The 27,569-nt window shown below is 52.6% G+C and overlaps 1 protein-coding gene across 6 annotated transcripts; it reads right to left on the minus strand.

Moving 5' to 3' along the window:
* MOCS1 (molybdenum cofactor synthesis 1) lies at nucleotides 1-27,569 on the minus strand. Of its 6 annotated transcripts, none has more exons than XM_053913474.1 (12): nucleotides 27,352-27,569; nucleotides 25,197-25,253; nucleotides 20,425-20,551; nucleotides 18,719-18,886; nucleotides 10,402-10,566; nucleotides 8,154-8,215; nucleotides 7,718-7,829; nucleotides 7,259-7,371; nucleotides 6,636-6,746; nucleotides 4,271-4,391; nucleotides 3,687-3,734; nucleotides 1-1,541 (listed from the first exon to the last, which is right to left on the minus strand). In XM_053913474.1, the coding sequence occupies exons 1-12, from the start codon at nucleotides 27,472-27,474 to the stop codon at nucleotides 781-783; spliced, it is 1,968 nt and encodes a 655-aa protein (XP_053769449.1). In that variant the 5' UTR covers nucleotides 27,475-27,569; the 3' UTR covers nucleotides 1-780. The 6 variants fall into 6 exon arrangements, with proteins under 6 accessions (XP_053769449.1, XP_053769451.1, XP_053769450.1 ...); XM_053913478.2 differs by having other exon boundaries at nucleotides 1,303-1,541; nucleotides 3,672-3,734; XM_053913476.1 differs by lacking the exon at nucleotides 25,197-25,253.

The following is a 27,569-nucleotide window of genomic DNA, read 5'->3' on the forward strand; positions in this document are numbered from 1 at the left end:
TCCAAAGTTGGCATTGAGGCTTTATTTTGTGCGCCGTACGAGTGAAGGCAACCTTCAACTCTTCTTTCCCTGACACGTTCCAGAGTAAAGGGGGGGGTAGTAGGTGGAACAGCGGTGCACTGGGCCACGTGGGGCATGAGCGGCTGGTCAGAGGTCCTCGGGGCTGCAGCCCACACATGTCTACTAGAGGAGGGGGCGGAGGTGACGGAGCAGGCAGGACATGCAGTGGTTACACCCAAAGCCTGCAAGTTTGAAGGGACCCAGGCTCTCTGAGGATGGAGGGCAGAGGGGCAAGGCTGTGGCTCTAGACTTGGCAGGCAAAGTTGCCAAAGAGTAGTTGTACGTTCGTAGTGCAAGCTGTGCTTTTCCCCCTCAAAGTGGGTTCCTCTGCTTTGTGAGCCCTTAGCCTCTCCCCAGGGAAGCAGCAGAAGAGAAAACCCAGAATGAGTAGCGGAGGAAGTTATAGGTGCCAACTCTCTGAAACTGGTTGTCTGCAATAGTTCACAGATAGCAAAACTGATTTTTCTGTTACCTAGCACTGCTCACTGTGACCCCTCCCATGACCAAAAAGGCCGAAGGGCCTGCTGGTTTCTTGTCTGAATAAAGGAAGTGTCACAGGTCATCTGGGTTATCTAGCAATAAGGGAGAGGGCTGACCTGGGGTTCCTACTGGTGAAGGTAAACAGTGACGGAGTTCAAGGAACTTGACATCTATCTCTCCACCCAAATCACATCCCATCTCTCGACACATCTGGGCCATGGGTGAGAGGGGGCAGGAGTTCTAAGTCCGATGGAAGTCCCCCCGCTGGCCCCCAGTCTTGCTAATGAGCTTGATCTCCCCCAGTACGATGTCCCTGCTGACAGCCTTGCACATGTCGTACAGGGTGAGGGCAGCCACAGCAGCTGAGGTCAGGGCCTCCATCTCCACCCCAGTGGGGCCCTGGGCCCGGCAAGACGCCTGGATCGCCACAGCATGGCGTGTGCTGTCCAGCTCCAGCCGCACCTGGACATGGCTCAGGGCCACATGGTGGCACAGAGGAATCAGCTGGCTAGTCAACTTGGCCGCCTGGATTCCAGCCAGCTGGGCCACCACCAGGGCGTCTCCCTTCTTTAGCTGGTTCTCTTGGACGAGTTTGAAGGCCACAGGCCCCAGGAGGACCGTGGCGGAGGCCACGGCCACCCGTTCCGTGTCTGGCTTACTACCCACATCTACCATAGCTGCTCGTCCTTCTGTGTCCACGTGGGTCAGTTGGTCCGAAGTTGGCAGGGTTCCTGAGTGGGTGGCAGAAGCCCGGGACATGGGGCTAAGGCACTTTGGGCTGGTGTCTGAGTCTGGGTGGGAACTGTAGTGTCTCTGAGGGGAGCCAGACCCCAGCTGCCGCTGGGCGAGGGGAGGGGTCTTGGGGACCAGACATCGTTTCCACAAAGTCAATACCTGGTTGGAGACACTCGGTCTGTGTCTCAGACCCTGAATGCCGAGTGGGTCCCAAGAGGAAGTGTTTGGAAGGGCTGGTGGGGAATCTTGGAGCATCAAAACTAATTCTGGAAGGCAAGAAGGAAAGAGAAGAAATGCTTAGTCCAAAAGGTCATTCTCTTTCCCACCTCTTCTCCCAATCATTTCTCTAACCCACTTGAACTTCTCTCTTCCACACTGGGGAAAGAGGAATGAAGGACAAAAAGCGAAGTGAGAAGAGACAAAACAGAAGGTGCACAGATGGAGGTCCGCAGAACACAAGTGTACAGCCCTTATCAGGAGCTACACCAGACCAACTGCCCACCGGTTTCTGGCTGCCCCGTAGTGGTGGTGTGGGAGGTAACCTGGGCTGCCCTCCTCCCAAAGACTTTGTTGGCAAAATTCTCTTAAGAAACACCCAGCCCTGGCAGGTGTGGCTCAGTTGGCTATCATCCCACAGAGTGAAAGGTTGTCAGTTAGATTCCCAGTCAGGGCACAGGCCTGGGTTGCAGGTTCGGTCCCTGGTTGTGGCACCAACGAGAGGCAACCAACTGATGCTTCTCACATTGATGTTTCTCTCCCTCTCTTTCCCTCTCCCTTCCCCTTTCTATATAAGTAAGTAAATAAATAAAATATTTTTTAAAAACCCACCTAAGGTCTGAAGACTGAAGCCTGGATCAGATGACCTCCCCATGTCTCTCCATTTTCTTAAAAGAGAACTACAGCGAGGTCCCAGCCTGAATTACCAAGCATGGGCACTCTCATCGCCACATTCTCTATGACCAGTTAATACTAATCATATCGCTGACAGACTAGCTACTAATGGAAATACTTAATCTCCTTAAACAACGCCTTTCAAGCCTCCTCAGGCACATCAGAAGTGCATACAGAACGACAGCCCCGAGGGCCGCAGGAACCCCACAGGCTCTGGTCACTCAAAGGTTGGCCCAGGACCAGCAGCACCAAGCACCACCTGAGAACTGTTAGGGAAGCAGAACCCCACCTCGGACCTCCCGAACCTGCATCTGACCTAACAAAACCCCCAGTGATTCAGATGCACGTGGAATCCGGAGAGGCCCTCTTGGTTTCTAGTTATTCTATATCCTGCAGAGTAACCATACACCTTATGAAGCCAAACAGGTCTCCCCGCTTCCCATCATGCTGTGGACCCCTACCTTGTCAATGTCAGAGGCACAAGCTCTCTTCTAAGAGGGCCATGAGGGCATCCCCCACTCCTTGCCATCAAGCTGTGTCAGCGTGGCTCAAGGCCCAACAAGGGGACTATGATGCTGGAGGTGGGGGACAAGAGATGGTCAAGTTTGCTTCCCAGTGGAGCTCTTTGGTGAGTGGCCTTTCCTTCTCTGGGTAGCTGATGTGGAAGGGTGGTCCCTGGGCTGTTCACCCCACTGCAGCCTACTCCCTTCCATGCTGTGTGGGCTTACTCTGCTCCAGCCTCTGCAGAAAAGTATCCCTTCCCCTAGTTTTTCTTAATGCTTTCTCTTACCTAGTGGTACAATTCAGGGGCCCAGGTCTCGCTGTGGCCAAGGGGGTGATGATGCCCTGCTCTAGTCTGGGCCTTGCACCTGAAGGTAACAGTGCCCCTGAAGCTCCTCACAGCCCAGCCTGTTCCCCATGCGGGAGACCAAAGCCCTGTGACAAGGATGTTTTTGTTTGAAGCATCCTCTGTATCGAGAGATGTCCTAATCTCCAGGAGTTAGGGAACTAGGAAGTTTGAGGCCCTGGCTGTGTCCTCCCTGACAAGACCAGTAGCATTCTTAGCTTGCTGCCTCAAGCTCGACCCCACACAGAAGCTCGGAACACATTGCCCAATGGGTGCTAATGGTCCATGCGCACCCTGAGCAGGCCCATACTACACAGGGGAACTGTACCCAAGCTGGGACGTTCTAGAGCTGAGGACAACGTCTCTGTCTTAACCAGCAGTTATATTCAGCGAACGACTTAGTGATCATTGAATCTAAAGGACCTCACCCCGATTTCCGGTGGGACCGAATGATTATTTTCGTGGCAGGTTTAGTGAGGGAAGCCATGCACAGGGAAGAACAGAGGCAGTAAAGGCATGAGGGGTATGAAAGGATGGAGGAGGAACGTAAGAAAAGTAAGTCTGAGAGCATCAGGATGAGATGCAGGACCTAGGGGTGCCTCATGGAAGGAGCCCCACCCCACAGGAACCCCAGTGACAAGGGTGAGTGGTTACGTACTGCTGGGTCACCCACCGATGAGGATCATGGGCCGGTTCTTCATCTGGGAGATGTTGAACATGCCTGGGGTGAGGGGAAGATGGGGTGGGGAGTAGAGGAGAGCAGGAAAGGGGAGAGAAAGGGTTGGGGGAGGAGGGTTCAGTGACACAAACATGGACACAGTGGAGTGACAACCCATGTACATGCACTCACCTATGAGCACCTGACAAAGCCCCCACTGTGTACTACGGGGCCCCCCATGACCAAGCCCAGAAGCCTGTGGGTGCCAGGACCTGCCCTCCCAACAGAGGGCAATGTGTGGGAAGACAGAGGGGCAATAACACCCCTTTCCCCCCACCTAATAAAATAGCCCAAGAGAATTCGGGGCCCCCTCTCCTGTGCGGTCTCTGCTGTGTCAGCTTCCCGAAAAGGAGAACCACCAACACACCCCAGATCCAGGGGCCCAATGGGGGTGACTGGGAGCAAGGACAACACTGAGTCCCCCTGGCTCCCTGCCAGGCTGGCTGGCCGTTGTCCTCTCAACCCAAACTATGGCATCCCTCCAGCTGACAGTGTCCCACTCACCGCATGGCCTGGCCTTCCCCACTCCTGCCCCTCACCTGCATGCTGCCGCTTCTTCCTGCCCACGGCGGCCCCAATGATTCTCAGTAGCTCCTCCTCGGAGGCCCCTGCCCGCAGGTGGTCCCGTAGGGATACCTCTGAGTTCCCAAAGAGGCAGACCTATGGGGTTGTCATGGGGGCGAGGACAACATGCCTTTACCCCCAAGCCTTGGCCCTAACCTTAAAGACCCCCACGGTCTGAGCACCAGCGCCCAGGCCTCCCCAGGCCAGGGCGCAGTCAGCAGGACTTTCCACAAGGAGGGGCAGAGGATGGAGGAGTCGGAGACGCTGAATGTCAGGAAGCAAAGTCAGACATCCAAGACCTACCTGTCTCTGATTTACAATCACGTCACCTTCAGCTTGTAGAACGTACTTTTAAAAATTAGAGAGTGGGCAACAGAGAGAGCACATCAAAACCCAGATCCGTACTCTTCCCTGAGGCATCCCGTGAAACGGCCACATCATGGCCGTGAGAGGACCACAGCTGGTTGGAGCTGAGTCCTGGCAGTCGCCTCTGGACACGGCACGCACGTTCCATTTCCCTTCAGTCCCCCCTGGGCCCTTGCCTCATGGACATCGCCCCCTGCCCCTGTCCTGCTCCAGTCTGTGACCCCTGACAGGGGGCGGAACAGCAGAGGGCTGGTAGCGATGGCACCCTGAGCCCATTCACACTTGACTCGGAGCTCCCCAGCTCTGAGAGAGGCTGAGTGCTCTGGGGGGCCCAAGGATAGGCCAGGCAGTTCCGGGAAGGAAGACGCCTGCCATCCTCCCACATAACCTACTGTGTGCCAGCTCCATACGGGGGGCACTGTGGACTCAGACAGAAGAATGTCCGAGAGGCCCCTGAGGGCAGAGCCCACCGGAGAAGACAGGAATGGGATCTAAACAGAGGTGGGAACACCTGCTTCACCGCGCTGGTTAGTCCCATCCCTCACTCGCCCACCAGGCCCCAGGGCATGCCCTCTGCCCCCCTATGAACTGTGCTTTCCAGGTTCCCCTCCAGCTGGCCTCCACCTGGGTCTGGCTGAGGAGAAGTAAGAGGGAGACAGGAAACACAGGCTGGGCGTTTGCTCCCTGCTTCCTCCCTACTCTGACTCGTTGGAGTGACTGCTTCCCTCCGTAACCACCACGCCAACGGGGAGGCCGCTCCACCAGCCCGCCGCTCTCACTGGGCCCCAGTGCACTGCCCTCCCCCCGCCCCCGGGGGTGGGAACAGCTGCTGCTTACGGAGTATCTTAACATCCCCCACAGGTCTCATAACCTGTACTATCAGCAGCTGCTCCAGTCCCTTTCCTTCAGAATCCCACCTTCCACTTCCTGCAGGGCCCAGACGGCAACGCCACCCATCGTGCAGGCCCATTTTGTATCTGCAGCCCAGAGAAGCCTTTTTAGCTTTATGACAACAGCTGGACGATTTCTTCTGCATCTGAACCCAACCCACCTTCACCCCCGCCCCCACCTCAATCCTAACCTGGTCCCGAAGTTGGCCAGCTACCTGGATGCCTCTCTCTTCCCTGCAGCCGCACACCCAGTTTCCTCATTCCCCCTTCCCACTTTCACCTCACGCCCTTACATATTTGGGACATTGCTAAATGGTCATCTAACCAGGCTTCCGATTTCCAAACTCAACCTGCAGATTATTCTCCCTGAAACACCAGAGGGAATCCTGTCCCCCCGTGCTCAGAAACTGCAGAGTGCCCCACGGTCAACAGAACACGGCGCCCCTTCCACCTGCGCACTCAAGCCCCCACAATGTTTCTCCCCGTATCTGACTTCAGTCTGCCCTGGCCATACCAGGATGAACCCCAGACATGCCTCCTGCCCTGCCCTCCCGTCTGCCCCAGCCATCCTTCAAGGCTCGCCTAGGCCCGTCCCCCGTGTGATCTGCGAGGCCGCTCGGCTGACGTAGCATCCTGCACTTACACACTGATCGGCTCTGCCTGCTCTCACCAAGGAGGCTCTGAGCCCCCAAGGGCAGGGGCAGGTCTAAGCCTCCCTGGTATCTGCCCCCAGGACAGAGCGACAGCACACGCTCTTAGACCTGAGTAATGGAGGCTGGGTTCAGGACTGGCAGAGTGCACGGTGAGCTTTCACGCCCCCCCAGGTGGTAGCGCTGAGCCCTGGAAACTGGCACCCGATGAGCTGCAAGTTTCTTCAGGGACCCGAGGTAGAAAGGAAGGAATCAGGGCGACGGTTCCATGGGGGCCAGGAGCTCGCCTTCCCCTGCTGCTCCCGTGCGTGCCCTCCCCAAATCTGACCCAGCTTCACCAACCGCCCCGTGTGCCCTGCTGGTCTCCCCTCCAATCAGGGGGCGCTGGCAGGAAGAGATTGTCAGAACACAGAGGTGGGGAAGGGGACACTCACCTTGAGGTTCCCATCAGCTGTGATTCGCAGCCGGTTACAGGTGCCGCAGAAATGCTCAGACATGGATGTGATGAAGCTGACCTGGCCTCGGAAGCCAGGAATTTTAAAGGCCTGGGCAAGGAGGGGACATGGGTGGAGATGGGCCACTGAGTGCCAGCTCTCACGCCCTGACACCAGAGCCCTCGCTCCATGGCCCTCTGCAGTGCAGCCCTTCGGAAGGGCCCACCCAAGGCCCTCGGACAACAGAACGCTGTGGTACACGGATGGGATGAGCTCTCTGCTGTGCCTGGCCTGCCCGAGAGCAAACCTGCTGAGCGTACGGGGACCTTCGGGCAGCACGGCCAGAGCTGGTGGAAGAGCAGACTGAGCACCCCCCACCACTCACCAGAGTGTGTCCTAGGACAAGTCACTCCAGCCCTGTCCCGCGCCGGGCCCGAGCCCGGCCCGAGCCCGGCCCGCCTGTGTCTAGGAGAAGGGAGGCTGCCGTAGCAGTACTGACGCCTTCCTGCTGAACGTTCTGTCCTGCATCGCTGCAACTGGCCTCACTGTGGCCCGAGCCAGCTACCCCGTCCTAGGGTGGAGGCACGGCCTTCCCCACCGCCCAGCCCCCAGGCTGCCCCAACCTTGGCTGTGCTGGATTCCTCCTCGGGCAGCTTCTCCAGCTCAGGCCACTGCTGCCGGATGGTGTCCAGCATCTCTTTGTAGCTGACCATCTTCTTGAAGTTCCACTTGTTGCCTGTATCAGGGTTGGAGGCTCCTGAGTCACAGTGCTGCAGGAGCGCGGGGGGCTGCGGGCCTGTCCTCCCACATAGCCCAGGAATCAGTTCTCTTGGAGCCGAGGTCAGCCTAAAAGCTCAACACTGAAAAGCCTCTGATGCCCCATTGTAGCCCTAGTCCTGGCGCCTGCCTGGGCCCCGCCCCGCCACCCCTGGAGAAACTTGTACACACAAGCACAGTCTGAGGTCAGCAGCACCTACGTGGTGCGAGCCAGACCTCGCTGCCCCACGCCACCCTTCCCAGGGTCCCCATGCTCTGCTGACAGGCCCAGCCTCCTCTCCCCTCCCCAACCCCACATCACTGACCATCAAAGGGCATGTACTCTATGAAGCGCACGTCCAGGGGGAGGCCCTCGGTCAAGGCCACAAAGTCCAGGAGCTCGTCTTCGTTCAGGCCTCGCATCACCACACAGTTCACCTGCCCAGGGGACAAAGGGACCATGAGGGCTGTCCCCCAGGTTTTGCAGGGGTGACCTTTGGGGATCCAGAACTTGCCTTGGCTCTCCACTGGAGTCCCAATCCTTGCCTTACCCTACAGTGCTCCTTGGGTTGGGGGATTCCATGGGGCCACATTTCCCTCCTCCCTTGTGGGGTGAGGGGCAGAGCTGGCTGAGTGGACAAGGCGGTGTGGGGGGGGGGGGGGACACGGAGCTGACATGGGCCGGGAGCTGACAGTGAAAGGCCGAGCCAGGGTGGAGGGGACAGGAGGAAGTCAGGGGCTAGCAGCAGGGCACGTCCTCACCTTCACAGGGCTGTAGCCTAGCTCAATGGCCTTGTGGATGCCCTCCATGACCTTGTGGAAGCCTGTGGGGAGCAAGAGAAACAGTCTAGGGACTTCCTCCCTCTCCCCGGCCCCCTCACACCCATAGGGAGAGGAAGCGCCAGAGCTGCAAGGAGCCTCGGAGACCACTGGAGTCCGGGGCCGGCCAGCACTTTCTGTAAAGGGCCAGATCGTAAACATTTTAGGTTTTGCAGGCCAAGTGGCAAAAGTGAGGATATTACATAGGTTTATGTCATAAGATTTTACTGACAAAACTCAGAATATAATAATAATTGAGTATATTTCTGTAATACAGGTCAACGTATGGAATGGAAGAAATGAATTATTTTTACAGGGATATTTTGCTTGATTCAGGTTCATCAATAGTTAAGTTAATGTTCCCTATTATTAAAACTGATTGCAAATGTTCCTTGCAAAGTCCATGCTTGATTCACAGGCTGTTAAAGAGCAGGCAGGGGCCTGCTGTGGCCCCTGGGCCCCAGTGTGTGAGCCCTCCTGGTCTGTAGGAGGGGTCCGAGGCCCCCGAGAGAAGCAGTGCCCTGCCGGCAGCCTTACGCCACATCTCTCAGATCGCAGGCTTCCTGACCCCCTTATCGAGGCTTTCCCTCAACAGCCCTTCTGTTCATACAACCTGCAGATTCTCCACAAGCACCTACTGGGGCAGGAGCTGTGCCAGGGTTGGTGAGCATTTGCTATGCGTGTGGTTCTCACCTATTTTTGTGCTTAACCCCCGGCTGGCTTGTCCTCCCCCTGGCTCATCTCAGCTCACTCCTGTATCCAAGCATTTGAGCATTTACTGATGTCGTGTCCCCCCACCCCTGCATCCCCCCAGCCTCCCAGCCTGCAGGGTCTGGTGACCGTGTGTGTTTCCCAGCCAGGACGTCGTGCTGAGGGAGGGTGGCCTGGGGATGGCTTCTGTGGCATCCTTGCAGCATTACTGGATGGCCCGCTAAGGAGGGCAAAGGGAGGAATGTGCAGCTTTCATACAAAATGTGATTGGGAAAATCTGGAACTTCTTTCCTCTCTAAAGCACTCTCCCCTCCAATAGGAGGCAGTGGGCCGGGGAGTCTGAAGGGGAAGGAAGATCCAACGTTAGGGCACACAGTCTCCAATCCTCATTCCAGGAAAGGAGACCCAGAGATGGGGTGGGGGGATGTGGGGGATACAGATGTGTGGGGTGGTGAGGAGGGTAAAGCCCACAGACACACCTTCTACTTTCCTACCTCAGAGCCCTGGCCGGTTCTCAGCTGAAACTCCCCCGCAGAGTAAGCTCGCTGGATCTGAATCCCCAACCCACACCCGCCCCAGTTCCTCAAGGCCCAGTGTTCACGCCTCCTCTTTGAAGCCCTCTACGTCTCCCCTAGAGGGAGTTCTCTCTCCCTCTCTGTGGTACTTTAATTGACACCACTAAACAATTAAATCTAGTGACATCACACCTTTTGCACCTTAGTAGCCTGTCCTACAGGGCAATGTCAATGTCCCCCCGGTGCAGGGAGCAGCCCTTTGCAGAGGGCAAGGACTCACAAGTACTTCCTCAGCACACGGAGGGGTGTGAACAGGGAGTCACACTGTGAGGCAAGAGCCTCTGCCCCAACATGAGGCCCAAGACCTAAGAGACGTGAGCTGGCGGTGGCCTAATGAGACCCAGGGCTCTGGCCAGTCTATCTCCCCAGCCCCACCCTCCTGAGGAAGCCCAGGGAGGAGGCTGAGCGAGTGCCTGTGCAGGGGGCAAAGGGAGAGGCTTATACCCAGGATGGGCACAGAGTGCACCACTGGGGGCTGCTGGGGGCGCCCACCTGGCAGTGGGGGCCCCTCAGGACAGCTGCTTCCACCCTGGGTGGCCCCGCATTTCTTCAGAGCTTGTTACATGGTAGCCAACTCACCCCACTGTGCCAGGGGCTATCTTGTTTTAAAATGGAAAGTCTTGAGTTCTCGAACCCCTCTCAGTCCTGGACAAATTGGGGTGGGCGCAAAGGCATAGTAGGGGGAGGCTGGCCACCACAGCTCTTAGCATCTGATCCCCAAAAGTCCCCAGGGATGTGGCTATAAAGGCGAGGGACAGTCGGTCCAGGTGAGGGGGAAGCCCAGGTTTATCTATAGCCCAGATACCAAGAGCGAGATACCAGCCCGCTCATCACAGCCCCAGCCCCAGCTCTCAGTTACGGGGACCGCGGAGGGACACTCTCCACCGTGAGCTGCATCGGATCACCTTTCCTGCGGACGATGAACTCGAACTTGGCTGGCACCAGTGTGTCCAGGCTGATGTTGATGGCACTGAGACCAGCTTTCTGAAGCTGAGGCAGGAGCCGGGCTAGGTTGATGCCATTGGTGGTGACGCCGATGGTCCTCAGCCCCTCCAGCTGATGGAGCTGGGCTGTAGAAAGAAGAGGAGGAGGTGTCAGCCTGCTTGTTCTTGGTGAGGCCAGGGGAAGGGCTGAGTCCAAATAAGATGCATGGAAAAGGAGCTTTCTGTGGATCCCAACTAACGAGGCTAGTTTAGTAAGAAACATAAGAATACAAACCATGATAAAAATAACCAAAAAATTAAATACTGAGTGTTCACTCTGCTAGAGGCTCTGTTTAGGGCTTTCTGTGCATGAGCTCACTGAAGCGTCACAGTAATAATGATCCCCTTTTAACAGATAAGGAAAGAGAGGCTCAGAGAGATTGAGAAAATCACTTCAAGTCACACAGCTGGTAAGAGGAAGCTTTGAGAATAACAATCAAGTGTATTTGACCCCAGAACTATGCTCTTAATAATTAACTCACAGGTCCTGATACTCTGGTTTGGATTATGCACTAAACTGACTCCTCCATTCCACCCAAAATCTCTAGAAGTAACAGAAGGATTAAAAAAAACCCTGCCCTGACCTGTGTGCCTCAGTGGGTTGGGCATCGTCCTACAGACTGAAGGGTTACCCGTTCGATTCCCAGTCAGGGCACATGCCTGGGTTGTGGGCCAAGTCCCCAGTAGGGGGTGCCCGAGAGGCAACCACACATTGATGCTTCCATCTCTTTCCCCTCCTTTCCCCTCTCTCTCTATAAATAAATAAATAAATAAATGAATGAATGAATAAATAAAATCTTTTAAAAATAAATAAAATAATTAATTAATTTTAAAAAAACCGCAACAGCATTGGAAGGCAAGAAAGAATGTCTTCAATGGCCCAGAAAGGTGGAGAAACACTGACAGACAGACACTGACAGAAAGACAGACAGCAGAGGGAGATAAGATGGAACAAGGAGACCACAGCCCAAAACACACACAGAAGAAGGTTCTGTACAAAGTGGGAGGGTGACTGGCATGCACCATGCTTAGCAGTCATACAGACAGCAAGTAGAAGGGTCCTTGGTTACGTCAAGGAGGTTGCCGTTCTGCGGAATTATAGCTGGATGAGTTAGGCAAGTTGGCCCAACTCATTCCTGGGATCAGGAAGAAGGCAGCAGCTTTCACCCCAAGGCCAGAGTACTTAAGCTAGCCAGAGTGGGTGGGGGAAGCCTTGGGTCAGCTGCTGATACTCAGGACACATGGGAGCCCTGAAGCCCAGAAGCCTAGCAAGACCTCATGTCCCTATCCACACCCTCAGGGGCAACTGGCGTAGGCAGAAACAGCAGTGACAGCCCGGTCAGTATAGCACGGTGGGCATGTGAATAAAAATGATGTTAATTCTCCTCGATTCGACATATAGATTTAATGCAATTAAAATCCCAACAGATACACAAATAATGAACATTCTGAAAAGGGAATTACAAAAATAATCAATTTATAGTACCATCAAAAATAATAAAATGCTTAGGATTAATCAAAGTGAAAGACTTTAAAATGAAAACTTTGCATTGCTGAAAGAAGTTAAAGAAGACGCACGTAAGTGGAAACACATCGCATGTGCATGGGTTGTAAGACTTACTGCTCAGTGTCAGTATCACCCGAAGCAATCAACAGAGTCGGTGCGATCGCTATCCAATTCCCAACGGCCTCGTTTGTAGAGCTAGGCAAGCCCATTCTAAAATTCATATAGAATAGCAAGAGGCCCTGAATAGCCACAACAATCTTGAAAGAAACAAAACTGGAGGCCTCACACTTCCCGATTTTAAAACCCATTACAAGGCTACAGTGATGAAAACAGTGTGGTACTGGCATAAAGACAGACATACAGACCATACAGTGGAATAGAACAGAGAGACCAGAAATAAATGCTCACATATACAATCCACTGATATTTAAGGGGACTGCCAAGACCATTCAATGGGGGAAACAGCAGGGTTTTTGGTTTTTTTCCCCAACAAATGGGGCTGGGAAAACTGGATATCCACATGCAAAAAAAAAGAAGTTGGATCCTCACCTAATGCCATATACAAAAATTAACTCAAAGTGGATCAAGGACCTAACACAATAAAACTCTTGGAAGAAATCACAGGACAAAAGCTTCACAACATTGGATTTGGCAATGACTTCTTGGACATAACTCCAAAGGCACAGGCAACCAAAGAAAAATGGACTTTATGACAATTTTTAAATTTGTGCGTTAAAAACACTATCCATAGAGTAAAAAGCAACCCACAGAATGAGAGAAACTGCTTGCAGATCTATCCCATTATGGACTAACATCCAGAATGACAGAAAGCTCCTAAATTCAATAACAACAACCAAAAAAACAAAAAACAAAAAACAACTGAATTCAGAAATGGACAAAAAACTTGAAAAGATATTTTTCTAAAGTAGATACACATACAAATGACCGATAAACACATGAAAAGATGTTTAACATCACTAACCGATAAGGAAACGGAAATCAAAACTGCAATGACATACTACCCCATACTAGTTGTGATGGCTACTGTCAAAAAAAATTAAACACCAGTGTTGGCAAGAATGTGGAGAAATTGGAATGCTTGTCACTGTTGGTAGAAATGGAGAATGGTGCAACCACTGTGGAAAACAGTATGGAGGTTTCTGAAAAATTTAGAAGGAGGACTGCCGTTTGACCCAGCAATTCTCCCGCTGTCTCTTTGAAAGCTGGATCTCAAAGAGATGTTGCTACACCCAGGTTCACAGCAGCAATATTCACAACAGCTAAAAACGGAAGCAACCTAAGTCGACCAATGAATGGATTATCAAAATGTGGCATATTCATAAATGAATTCTGCCTTAAACAGAAAGAAAATTCTGCAATATGCTACGACAGGGGTGAACTTTGGAGACATTATGCTAAGTGCAATAAGCCAGTCACAAAAGACAGTACTGTATGACTCCACTTACATGAGGCTCTTAGCACAGCCCCAAACCATAAAGACAGAAGGTACAGGGGTGATCGACAGGGCCTGGGAGGAGAGGGGAGAATCGGGACTTTCTATTTAACAGGTACAGAGCTTCAGACTTACAAGATGACAAGAGTTATGACTATGGATGGTGGTTATGGCTGGACAACAATGTGCACATATTTAACATCATTGAACTGTATGCCTAAGAGCAGTTAAGATGGTAAATTTTATGTTACATGTATTTTAAAACAGTAAAAAAATAAAAATAATCCAACAGAATTTTCCATGGAACTTGGTTAGCTGATTCTAAAATTCACATGGACAAAGCTTAGCACAGCTAGAGCCCTGCCGGCCAGCAGGTGCAGCGGGCAGTGACAGCGATGGGGCCTGCACGGGACTGGCCCGGGGACAAACTAACTGAAAGAACAGAACAGAACCAATCAGAGCGATGCCCACGTGGCAGATTTAGAGAGGAAGTGGAGACTACTCGATACAAAGAAACTGGAGAAAATGACTACTATCTCAGGGAAAAAAATAAAATTGGATGCCCCCAAATCACCCACAGATGAACTAAGGACTTCAATATAAAAAGCAAAATGTTAAATGTTTCGGTGAAAAACCAGGTAGCTGTTCTGACTTTGGATGAGGAGTTTCATTAACAAGATGCAAGAAACACTAACCATAAAAGACAAAACTGATACATTTACAAACTACCATTGCTTCAAAGAACTGTTACACAGAATGTGGCAATTTTTGTTTCAAAATGGGAGAAGACATTTGCAACATAAAGAACTTTTACCAAACCAATATGAAAGGACAAATAACCAGTTGAAAAAATGGGCAAAAGACCACCTCATGTTATGCAGAAAAAGAAATACATACACACACACACATACGTGTGTGTGTATATATATACATATAATTATGTGTATATATTTATGTGTGTGTTAATACATATACATGTATTTATATGTGTCTGTATAAAATAAACATGTGAAGATATATATATAGATATAGATATAATGAACACGTGAAGAGATGATTGACCTCATTTTTAAAACCATGTAAAATAACATTTTACACCTGTTCAACTGGCAACAGTCCAGAATGGTAATACTAAGTACCAGGGCAGATGTGGGTTTGAAAGGGCTTCTTATGTACTGCTGGCAACAGTGTAAATTAACACAACCAATGAACAAGATAATGTCAAACTGCTTTCCAAAGTTACAATTCACGTTTTCTATAGCCCAGCTATTCCACTTCCAGAGAAACTATACAGCAGGATAGCTGAATGTGAATAAAAATGTCTAAAGCAGCAAAGTTCACAACACCAAAAAACGGGACACAACCCAAATGCTCACGACCAACATAACTGAGCATTCACGCAAAGGAACAGCAGGTCACAGAGAAGCGGAGCGAAGGGCAAACTCGGTGCCATGCATGAAGCCCAGCTGGTCAAAAGAGCAAGCTGTGAGAGGCTGCACACAGCGTGATACCTAAAGTTCAAAGCACTTCATCTCACTTTTACAAAGCAACGATGAACACAAAATTTAGGAGTGTTTCTCTCGGTAGGGCAGGTACAGGACAGAGAAGTCCACATAGGTGGTTAAAGTTACTGCCAATGTTCTTCTTCTCTCCCCCACTCCCCCAAAAAACTGGTGAGGTAACTGGCTTACTTGGGAATGTATAACATGATTAAAGCTCATAAACAAATTAGTATGAATAAAGTAAAGCAGGCCATGCATGGACCGATGATGAGACTATCTCATGAACTAAGGATCAACTAGAGTCCATCAAAAATGAAACAAACAAACAAAAAAAGCTTCGCCCCTTTTCAAAACCCCTTCATGCTTCCCTACGGCACTGGGCCTCCCGTGGGCTTTAAAGCTATGCGACCTAGATGCTCCGTGTATCTTCATTTCTTCAGCACAGTGCGAGACAGGGAAGAAGGGAGGGGAAGAGGAAGAGATGGAGGGAGGAAGGACAGGGAAAAAAAAAAGGAAAAGGCTGAAGGACCCAGTGATTCTCAAGATAAGTGAAGCTCATCTGACAGTCACACGTCACTCTTGAAGTTAGGATTCAAAACAAGTGCTCTGCAAACTCCTCCAAAACTACTATAGTTTCTGCGTACTTATTTCCCATTTTCTTATTTCTCTTGGGAAATCCCAAACATTCACCACTCAACATAGCAACTGTTAGCCGTGCATAGCTATTAAAAAATTAATTAAAACGTAACAAAATTATAAATTCGGTTCTTCGGTCCCACTAGCCACATGTCCGAAGCTCAAGGTTAGTGTGGCTGCTGTCTACTGTATCAGACATCACAGATCTCGAACACTTCTACCACCTGGGAAAGTTCTATGGGTCAGCGCTGCTTTAAACACATCCGGCTGAAAAGAAGGGGCAGAGGAACTTGTTCACACAGGGACTGTGTTGGGAGAGTGCCGGGGAGTCTAGGACTTGGCACAGAGGGTCACAGATGACAGCAGACAGAGCCAGCGAGGGCTAAGCTGTCTTCCCAAGGGAAGTTCTTCAGCACCGGGCGCAAGGCTAACAGCGCTTCAGGCAGGGACCCCAAGAAATCAAGACAGCAGGCTCAGAGAAACCAGCAATTGCCTTCACTCTGCCCCAGGGTGGGGTCTCTGGAAACTCAAACCTGGGAGGATGGGGACAAGTATTTGAACATCCCAGCTGACTGCTGTTCCCTCCCCTGCCCTGCCTCTCAGGGCAGTTTTGCTCTGAAGAAGTACCCCTGGGAAAGGTCAGAGGAGTTGGCTGAGCACCACAAGAATTCAAGGCACTGCAGCTGCCATTCTTTGGAGCACTGGGGCAGGGTGCCTGCGGTCTTTCCCCACTAACCCACACCCTAGGAGGCAGGAAACAGAACTTTGTTTGCAACATAAAGAAGTTTTGTTGCAGCCAGGGCCTTTCCTAACTAGTAAGTCTGGTCCCCCTGCTATCAGCCAGGACAAATGACCACGGACCGTCACTGTAGGAAAGCCCTTGAGGTGGAGAACAGCACAGCTGAGGAAACTGAGGCCCACAATGGGAAGGAACGGGCACAAGTTCACAAGGCCAGGCGGCGACAGTCGGAACAGGGCTAACAACGTTCCTGGCTCCATTCTTCTCACCATGCAAGTCGGTGGCTTCCCTAGAGCGCTCTGCGTCCTCAAGTCTGATCAGTCATCCCTCTGTCCAGCTGGGATGCCCCCCACCCCCCACCACTCTCCCATGACCTCTGCTCTCCCACAGGCCCTAGCACAAAACACAGGGATTTAAGGTGGAACTCGTGCCAGAGGGAAGACGGAGTGGCCTGAATGAGGGGGCTGGGCCTGGCAGCCAGCCAGGTCCGGCAGGTTCAGGCTTTTCCTGGAACCAAGCCTCTCTTGGAAATGCTGAGGAGTCACCTGAAAACAGGGGGTCAGCTCCCCTGAGACAGCTTGTCCAGCCCAGAAATAATGGCAGGATCCCAGGCCAAGTGACTCGTGAGGGGTAGAGGGAGCTGGCCATGGGGAAGGAGAAAGGACAGGGCTGACAGGGGTCCCTGCGCCCCTTCTGGGGCCTCCCACAGCACCTGGGCTCCTTGTCAGATGGCAAGCTCCAGCAGCTGCTTCTGTCCATGGGCTGTGGGTCCTTGACAGCAGATTCCGAGGCTCACTGAGCCCCAGCACAGTGCCAGACAAATGAGAACACACTCCAGAGAATATTTACGGAGCCAGCAAGTGAGACATAGAGCTGAGGGTTGGGAGAGCCTACCCAGAGCAGCTTGGGGCAGGAGGCGGGTGAAGGGGTGGAGGGTTCTGCAGTCAAGAACGTAGAACCTTATCTTCCTCTGATTTCATTATCTACAATCACTTGAGCAAAGGTCTGTCTCTGCCTGACCTTGGGGCTGGAAGCAGAGCAGGACCACCCCTTACAGAGCACTTGCCACAAAAAGGGCTGAGCATTTCCTTTTCATTTCCTCCCCATTTCAACACTATTACTTAGGTACTATATCCATCCTAAGGCTTGGAATGGATCTTAAAACTTGCCCAAAGGTATGCTGTCAGTAAGAGGCACAGCAGAGACTCCCATGTGGCTGTATCATACTTCAGAGATACGTTCAACCATTCTCCATTCACCCAACAAATCTCCGTGAGCACCACCTGTGTGTCAGGTGCTGGGAACACAGCTGGGAACACACCCTCCACAGCAGCCCAAGGCCTCACATGCTAGTTAATGGCGGAGAGAGACCATGCAAAGAAAAAAAAAAACAACCACCAAATAACATAACGTCAAACAAAGGCAAATGCTACAAAGAAAAACAAGGTAGGCTAAGGGGGTAGATAGAGTAGGGGTTGCTACACTTTTTCCGCAAAAGGCCACACAGTAACAGTAACTATTTATGGCTTTGCCAGAAACGCAGTCTCTGTTGCCACCGCTCAACCCTGCAAAGCAGCGTGGGAAATGTGTAAGTGAGAGGTCTGGCGATGTTCCAATAAAACTTTATTAACGGATAGTGAATTTAGGATTTCATATAATTCTCATGTGGCACTAAATGCTATTCTTTTGATTTTTTTTTTCCAGTCCACAGAAACCTAAGAACCATCCTTTGCTGCAGGTCACACAAAAACAGGTGGTAGCCCCGATTCGGCCTGTGGGCTGTAGCTTGCCAGCTCCTAGGACAGAGAGTAGCTGGAGTATCTATGTGGAAGTGTATTAATACTTTATTTTTTTTATTTTTGGATTATGCTTCAGGTTATAACTTGACATCTGCATAAGGGATCTACTTCCGAGTGGTCCAGGGGGCCTGAGACCCAGATGAGGCAGGCAGTGAGCCCTGTACTCCCAGAGAGGGAACAGCAAGCGCAAAGGCCTGGCACTGTGCCTGGAGGGGGAAGTGGGGAGGAGAGGCCAATCACGTGAGTCTCGGGGCCCTGGTGAGGACTTTAGTCCAAATGTGATGGCAATGCATAAATAGGTGGAACGACAAATCAACGTCTGTCTGCCTCTCTCTCCCCCCGTTCCGTTCCCTCTTTAAAATCAATACATACAAATAAATAGACAAATAAATGTGATGGCACGCCTCTGAGCTCTGGCCCTTAATAGCTCTGTGACCTTGGGCAAGTTGTTGAACTTCCCTGTGCCTTACTTCTCAGCAAGATGGAATGACAATGTCACCGACATAATGCTCTTCGTGAGCGTCAGCTGCCGATACTAACATGGGAGTTCGGCTGGGTGAGGCGGGAGCCGGGAGGAGCGGGGGCAGCTTCCGTCCAACTCACCCACGATGTCCACCACGTCCGGCCGGATGAGCGGCTCTCCGCCCGTAAGCCGGATCTTGTCGACGCCTTCTTTCACAAAGAGCCGCGCAAGGGTCAGGATCTCCTCTGTGGTCAGCAAGTCAGTCTTGGGGGTCAGTGGGACACCCTCCTCGGGCATGCAGTACTGACCTGCAGGGAAGGGACAGGGAGGCGTGATGGCAGCAGTCATGCCCATGATGCGTCCCGTCCCAAAGCCCCTACCAGGCCAGAACTTTCTCCTGAACCCCACCTGGACAGTGAGGAGAGTCCTCGCCAAAACTGAGGCAGCACAGACCCTAGGCCAGATTCCCTCTGGGCCTACGAAATGGTAACACTCCCTCCCACAGTGGGGGAGCTGAGGGCCCTGGTTAAAGGTAACTAGGCAGACGTCAGGGGCCGGCGGGAGGTGGGGGTCACCACGATGCTGATTCTGCAGTGCTGGGCATGGCCGGCCTGGAGGGCCAGGCTCCCGGGCCCTTTCCTTCTGGCACTGTTCGCCCTCTTTCATTTCATCTGGTCTTGGCAAATCTTACCCCTCTGTGTGTGCATCACGGGGTAAAAAAGGCTTCCAAGTATTCTCTGGCCCAGTAAAAGCCGCTGTTCTCTGTAGCTACAAGTGCTCTGATGAACACTGTTTCGGGTTATTGTCAGGTGCTGTCTTACAGGCGGGAAAACTCTGGTACTACATGTTCGGGGAGAGGCAGCAGAACGGGGTACATGAGGTGGGCCCTGGCAGCTGAAGGGGGGCCATCCCCACCACCAGTTCCAGTGGTACAGTGTTAGCAAGGATTGGGCAAGACCTGGTAGAAGGTCATTTAGCCAAATTAGTGAAAGGTCCAGAATTGGTCTTTTAAGACTGAACAGAACATGTAAGAATATTAGTACTGCATGGAGTAAGTATTGTTTGGTTAAAAATTTACTAGATACACATATTTATTGAGCCATGAAGTAAACACATTTCTTACTGTGAGCCACAGAGGAAGGAAGGAGGGAAGGAAGGAAGGGAGAGAGGGAAGGAAGGAAGGGAGAGAGGGAAGGAAGGAAGGGAGAGAGGGAAGGAAGGAAGGGAGAGAGGGAAGGAAGGAAGAAAGGAAGGGAGGAAGGAAGGAAGGGAGGAAGGGAGAGAGGGAAGGAAGGAAGGGAGAGAGGGAAGGAAGGAAGGAAGGGAGAGAGGGAAGGAAGGAAGGGAGAGAGGCAAGGAAGAAAGGAAAGGGAGGAAGGAAGGAAGGAAAGGAAGGAAGGGAGAGAGGGAAGGAAGGAAGGGAGAGAGGAAAGGAAGGAAGGGAGGGAGGGAGGGGCCAACAAACTTCAGAAGTCGCACAGCAGTGGACACACCCCGGAGCGGTCTACAGCAGATAGAGAAGCAAGGGCTGTGGATCTCACATGTTTACAGTGTCTAGCGTGGCCTGAACTTCGGGCACTTCAGGGCAACAGGAGGGAGGAAAAAAGAGCACCGAAGACTGAGAGATCCAGATCCAGTCTCAAACCTACACGCAACAGCAATTCTGTTCTCAAACCTAATCCCAAGTAGAACCCAGCTTCCAGGATCATAAAGCTCAGCCGTGCTCCCAATCTTGCCCCTGGGGGGAGGGTGGAAAGAAGAACTGGGAGGACTGAGAAGGATCCCTGACAGGAGGAGATGTCAGCGGGGAGCAGGAGCCCAAAGAGGGCCCGGGAAGCGGACTCACATCTGAGGTTGCACTTCTCGGTGAGGGAGATCCGCAGGTAGCTGTGCTGGCGGCCGAAGCGGTCAGTGAGGAAGGCAGAGAAGGGGGCCGCAAACTCCCTCAGAAACTGCCTCCGCCTGGACAGCTCCTGCAAGGACAGGGTGGGGAGGAAACTTAGGAGTGGGGCGAGGAGAGCCCACCTGGGGAAAGCCCACCTCTAGGGCATAGCCCCCTCCCACAGACGCCCCCCATCTCTGACATCTGTGCAGCGGCACCTCTGACCTTCCCATCCATGTGAGCTCTGCAGTCCCGGGGGACCTGGGATTGCCCCTCATCCACAGGGCGGCCTGAGGGAAGGCCCTGTCCCCAGTCCCTGACACTCAGCTCCTGGGGGAGTGGGGCCTCTGCGGGGCATGCCCACCCCTCCCTCAAAGGAAGCCTCTCCAGGAACAAGTATCTCCAGTATCTCTTGGGCGGGTCACTGGGAGAGAATGTGCCACTTGGCACTTGGCAACCATGCCAGCTGGCAAGCAGGTCCAGAAAGGAGGAGGGAGGGAGTGGGTAACTGGGAGGGACAGTGGCACCATGCTGCACTGCCTGGGACTCGGTGAGCCACCTCTCCGACCAAGGCCTCCCATTCCTTCCCTTTACAACGGGAGACAGAAGGGGCTCAGAGGAGAATCACTAACTCTGGGGCTGGGTGTCACACAAGCTGCCTCCCCTTGACTATCTCCCAGTTGGCTGGGCTCCCTGGTTCATTCCCCCTGCTCGGGAGAATCCAACAGGACAAGCTGTCAGGAGCAGTTGGGAAGGCATACACACAGTGAGGGCTCCCCTCACACAGAAGGCCTTGGGGACAAGGACAGCATGGCCAGGGAGACCTGCAGAAGGAATGAGGCCAACAGCCCCCAGGAAGGCAGAATGGAGGGGCAGGAATGACCATGCAGAGATGACTCCAGCCTTTATCCTTCACCCTACCCATTGCCAGAAGGAAGAATTATGTGCCCATTGTCTGAGGCGGAAAGGGGAGGGGATTGCTGGAGGTCCCCTGCAAGGCCCAAACTCCTGCTGGGGAGAGAAAGGAGGCAGCCAACCTCACCTTTCCCAAAGTCTGATCAAGTCTGACCTCCCACCTTGAGAGCAAAACCCTGGGTCAAGACAAATGCTGGTGAGATAATTGCTCCAAGAAGGCACATTTGCAAAGCATCTTAAAGTTCCAGAAAGTGTTCTCTGTTCAGTTCCCACACCGACCCCCTAAAGGAGTATTATAACTAAAGCTTGGGGTCCAAGAATACCCTTGGCATGCCAGGTCTTCTGATTCCAAGTTCTAAATTCTTTTCGCTAACTGCATAGGGTGAGTCCAGGAATATATATGGGACAGTCCACCAGACAAGTAGAAGTCATTTCTTTGGAATCTTTAGAACAAAGAAATCATGACCTTGGCAGTCATCTGTAAGGTCTGTGGTTAGGGCTCTGGACTGGGGGCAAGAACCCCTGGTTTCTGGGCCAGGTGTGTGTGACCTTATACCCCAGGGAAGTTCCCTAATTCCTCACCTGTTTTCCCAGTTGTAAAATAAGAAGACAATAATGGGCTAAGTAAGAGAAGGGGCGGGGGCCAGGGAGCTAGTAGGTAAACACACAGGATTATGATGATCTTGCAACCTAAGACAGCAGAAGGCCTCAGGCCCTCCTGAAGTCCAAGGTAACTGTTCACCTGCACCCAGGAGGGAGAAACACTTACTTCAGTGACCTCCTCAGCCCTAGCTGTACGTTAGAACCATTTGGAGAGCTTAAGAAAAATACCCCTTTGGAGATGAACTGAATTTAATTTCTGAGCATTTGTGTTCTTATTTCTCCAATGGCCATGGATTGGCTCAGGAGACAAAGGGAGAGGAGGCGTGAGAGTGTGTGTGTGTGGTGGGGGCGGGGGGGGGGGGGTGTGCTTCCATCCAACTGACCTCACTCTGCCCACACTGAGACCAGTTTCCTGCATTCCCTGAGAAACCTCCCTCCCTCCCCACCTGCTGCCTTTCCACTGGTAGTCTCGGGGGTGGGGCAGGGGACGCTCCAGAGCCAAGAGTCCCATTGGCCACCAGAGTCCAGGAGGTCAGACACCTGGGAATCTGGATTTATGGCAGAGTTGTACCTGCTCCTCCATCAACAGCTATTTGCAATTCATTAATTTGTTACCCCAGAACCTACCTCCTCACTTGCCAAGATGCCTGGGCCTGACCCTCATCTAAACACACAGGGGAGGTGGCTGGGTGAATGAGGAGCCAAAATAAATCCAGGAACTGGGAGCAAGTGAGAAGACCACGGAATATGACTCAGCAGAAAATCGGAGAGTAAGCAGCGCAACGGGCAACCAAGAACTGAATTCTGTCCTGGCCACAGGACCACTGGAGGGGCAGGCTGGATTTCAGTGCCGAGATCTGGAGTGGCCTTATCTACATTCATTCAGACTCTGTACTGCCAGTTCCTGACCAACCCCCCTGTACTCTCACACATACTCTCTCTCTCTCTCTCCCTCCTCCCTCAGATATTAACAAGCTTCATCCCTGCCTCTTTTCTCCTCTAACACTGCACAACCTACTTTTTCTTCTGGTTTTTTTTTTTCCTTTCCGTTAAATCCCCTAGAGCAAAAAACAGCATTGCCAGTCAAATGAGCCCAAGACTCCCAGGGAATTGCACCAGGCAGGGTAGGCAGCAATGCCTCTCTGCCAGGAGGGCTGGACATCTCCTTAGCTGCTTATATTCCCAGGGCCTCAGCCGGGGCCAGGCTGCTTCTCCAGTGTGGGAAGCCCTCCTGCGTGACTCCATAGCCTGGTGTCTACACAGTATGTTGGGAGCAAGTGGCAAACTGTGTCAATGAACACACAGACAGGTCCCTAATTCCACAGAGAGAGGCAGTGTGTGCAAAACCCCAGTTACACTGGGGTCATCATTCACTGTCAGGCTGGACTCTACTATTAAAATGGTTTAGCCTACCTAGTACAGTGGTTCTCAACTCCTCATGCACATCAAAATCACCTGAATGGTTAAGAGCTGATGCCCGAGCCCCAGCAAAGACTCTGACTCAACTGCTCGGGGATGGGGGAGGGGGATGCGGCCCAGTTTTGCTTTTTTGTTTGAAGTCCTTTGGCTTCCTGCTCTGCAGCAGGGACTGAGAACCGTGGCCTACCCACACCAGGAAAAGGTGCTATTTTACTCAGGGGTAGTTGGGGGTAGGTAAACCTGAATTACAAGTTTGGCTGGGTTACTATAGCCTTTGAGCTAAATTCTTTAAGCCTTAGTTTTCTCATCCATAAAGTGTGGATAAAAATTCTACCTAACTCAGTGGGAGGTGTTCCTGGCAGAGTAGGCATTAAATATGTGATTCCTGACATTTTCTTAAAATAACTCCTACTTACATATATTCAGTCATCAAACAATTATTTCATGAGGAGCACTAGCTGTCTGTGCTGTGACTAGTCTTCCCACCTTTGTCAGCTTCCTCGGTCCTGCACGATGGGCCACAACTGGGATTTCCGACCCGCTGTCCTGCACCCAGAGCAGGACAGGTGTCTGTGCCCCTCCAGGACCACCGACACTAGTGCTAATAACCAGGTACTCAGCAGCCTACCGCCCGCTACTGGTTACGTCTTGTCTCCCTGCCCAGTACAGACTGGGATGGAGAAGGGCTGGGGGGATGGTGGTACAAAGGAATTAAATGCCACCCCTAGCTGTTATTCACTAACCCTGGGCATTTGATTTCGGTGCTGAAGGCCAGCCCCCAAAGAGCTCTACAGTGTACACAGAGTAGTAGGGTTATTGAGAAGAAAAAGTACATGCCAAACTCAAATATAATTGGCCCTGACGGACCTGCTATTTGTGGTGATGTATATCACGGGTGCCTCAAAATTAACCTCTGATACTCGAGAGGACTTAGACCTAGCATCTGCCTCTCCCGCATCCCCACCCTAAGTGTGAAGTCTTCATATCTACCGTTCCTGATAAGGAATGCCACACTGTACCAGAGCAAACTTCTAAAGGGCTAGGCAGGCTGGGAGTGAAGGAAACACACAGCTGTCCCTCTGTCTTCTTTCCCTCCACGTGTCCTGCCCCAGGCCAGGCCCTGCTGTCCCCTCCTACCTTCTCCTATGCTGGGTTCCTTCCTCCAGAAGCCCCTCTCCAACATTGTTTCTTTCCAGCCCTTTGCACTGCTGGACGCCTTGGTCTTGCAGAGTCCCTCTACCCCCTGCCCCAAGGCAGCAGGTCCAGGACCTGAGGCCAGCCCTCTGCTGCCCCACAAAGCCTGCATGGAGCCCGAGAGGGAGAGAGAGGGGTGTAGTGCTTCTGGACTGGGGTAAGCCCAACAGAGAAGACTGTTTGGGCTGCCCCAATCGCCATAGCAGGTAGCTGTCTCCCCTTTTTACCTCCCCACTGAGCCACCCACCATCACTTCCCCTTTCTACGTGTAGAAGCTGCTCAACCTACCCTTGGGCCACACACCATGCCTCCTTCCCACTGTCGTCACAGCCAGCTCCCACTCGACTCCTCACATCTCGCTTACACCCACACCCTGACTGTAAAATATTAGCTACCCAGTGGGCTTCCCGTCTGTCTCTCCAAGCAACCCCCTATCCCAAAACAGAGGGCCAAGGCCCTATGGGGGTTGTGGGAAAAGGTAGTCTGCAGGAAGGGAAAGGGCGAGAGGAGTCCCAGGCACCTCCCCCTGCTCTGCTCTTGCCAAGTGGCAAGCCCTGGAGATAGGCTGAGTATATGTATATACATATACAAATACGTATATATATCTGCAGACTTGTCGCACCTCCGCGAGTCTCTGACAGACAGCCTGTGCCCTCCTCCTCCTGTGTAAACACGGGCGGGTTCAACCCTCTGGCTTCAAAGACCTGAAGAGGGAGGCAGTGACCACCCCAGGGGCCAGGTAACATTGGAGGCAGAGCAAGGGTGAAAACTTGGGGCTCCCTTTCCTGTGCTCTGTCTATGACTTGTGCCCCCTCACGAGTTGGGTCCCCAAAAGCCAAATATATCTGCTGACTTCAGGGCCTGCAGATTACAGCGTTAAACACCGTGAGGAAATTCCAAGAAAGGTCGGCAGCGTCCAGCACTCAAGGAACAACCTGTCTGCTGAAGATAACCCTCGTGAGGAGCATCCAAGACGGGAGGGGATCACACAGTTGGCATGACTATCTTCAGTGTCCAGGTGGGAGGGGCCTAAGGGGACACAGCACCAGCCAATGGCAATAAAGGTAGTAATAGCTACAACAAATGCGTACTTCACATGGCACTTACATGTGCCAGGTTTTCTTCTACGTACGCATGTATACACATTAACTCCTTTAATCCCTATAAGCACCCTATGGAGCAGCCACTATTATCCCCACTTTACAAAAGAGAAGACGGAGGCACTGAGAGGTGAAGTTCACACACCTAGTATGTGGGGGGGCTGGGATTCAAATCCAGGCATTCCGTTCCAGAGTCCCTGCTCTTACCCGCTAATTATAGCTCCCCCCACAGCGTAAAGGCATGGGAGGGGCAGCCTCTTCCCTGTTCTCCCCACAGGCACTGGAGCAGGGTGCCCAAATTGCAGCCCGGGGGCCACATGTGGCCCAGGATGGCTATGAATGCGGCCCAACACAAAATCGTAACTGTACTTAAAACATTGTGAGATATGTTTGTGATTATGTGTCACAATGTATCTAATGTGTAGCCCAAGATAACTTCTTCGTCCAGTGTGGCGCAGAGACGCCTAAAGGTTGGACGCTCCTACCGGAGTTTGAATTCCTGCCCCTTTGCAGGCCTGCGACTCCAGGGAAGTTAGCCTCAGTGAGTCCTCACACCAGAAACACAGACGCCATGACTTACTGAGGACTAAAGCACTTAGTACAGGTACCAAATGATCGAGGCAGGGGGGAGAAGAAACTTCCCTTTTCCAGAACTGTTTAAAGATCTCTCAGCAATCCTTGCTTTCCTATTTTTCCCTCACTGGAGTTCAGGGGTCAAGGATACAGGAAAACTTCACTTGCCAGCAACTGGGCCTGCTTATCTGAGCATCCCAGAGGGGCAGGCAAGCTAGGCTCCCTGCCATTGGGAAGAGGTTGTGGGTGTGTGGTGGAGGGAGCAAGATCCGATGAATCCCGGGACAGGAAGCCTTGTTCTGGGAGATGGGAAGAGAAAGACGGGATGGGTCTAAAAATGAGGTTTCACCACATAAAAGGAGATGTTTCTCCCAAAATTATTCTCTGACCACGTGCACAAAAGAACCACAAACCCAGAACTTATGATATGCATCACTCTGAGGGGTGCTGTTCAGGGCCGAGGGGGCTGATCCCAAACCTCAGGCGACACCGGAATCCCTAACCTGGAAGAGCCCAGGTCCTGTGCTGGGCTGCTCGCTCTAAAATGGGGCTGAACCCTCCGGAGGGAAATAAAAATGAAACATAAAACCAATCAGAGCCCTGTGACTACCTTAGTGACAACTGACAACTGCCTATCAGGGGCACCAAGGTGACACTTTTAGTGTCACACTTACAGCAGGGTGTCACAACAACACCTGATCATACAGACGACCTCGGCTGGGGGACGGGGAGGAAGAGGATGAGTGTGTGAGGCTGAGAGGGTACTAATAAGGTCCCACAGGACCCAGGGTCCTACCGTCTGCTCCCATCTCGAGCTGCCACTCACACCTGGTGGGGGCTGCACGGCCGGATGGGCGGGGAGGTTTTCAAGCAAGACCCCGAAGAGCGAACCCCCTCCCCCACCCTGGTGGAAGTACCGGAGGAGACTGGGCAGCCTAGAGAACATCATTCCACTCCTCTCCCCACCCCAACTAAGCTACGAGGGGCCCCTCCCAGAGGCAGCGGCCTCAGACAGGCGGGGGCTTACAAGGGGCAGCCTGCCAGGCCGCCCCACTCCGGGGCAAGACGTAGACACTGGCGGGCTCACCTCCGCAGCAGATTGGGAGGGCTCCCCGGGGCGGGGCTGCGTCACCGGAGCCCCTGAGCTGCAGCTCCGGACACTGGACCTCAGGACCCGCCGCAACATCCGGGACACCGGCTGCGCGGCCATGGAGCCTGTTGGCCTGGTCGAGAGTCCCCCGAGTAATGTAGGAGCTTCAGGAGCACTCTAGCCCCGGACTCGCTGCCCCGGGTCAGCGCGGCAGG

Source organism: Desmodus rotundus, chromosome 11 (genome assembly GCF_022682495.2).
Source record: "Desmodus rotundus isolate HL8 chromosome 11, HLdesRot8A.1, whole genome shotgun sequence".
Taxonomy (NCBI): Eukaryota; Metazoa; Chordata; class Mammalia; order Chiroptera; family Phyllostomidae; genus Desmodus; species Desmodus rotundus.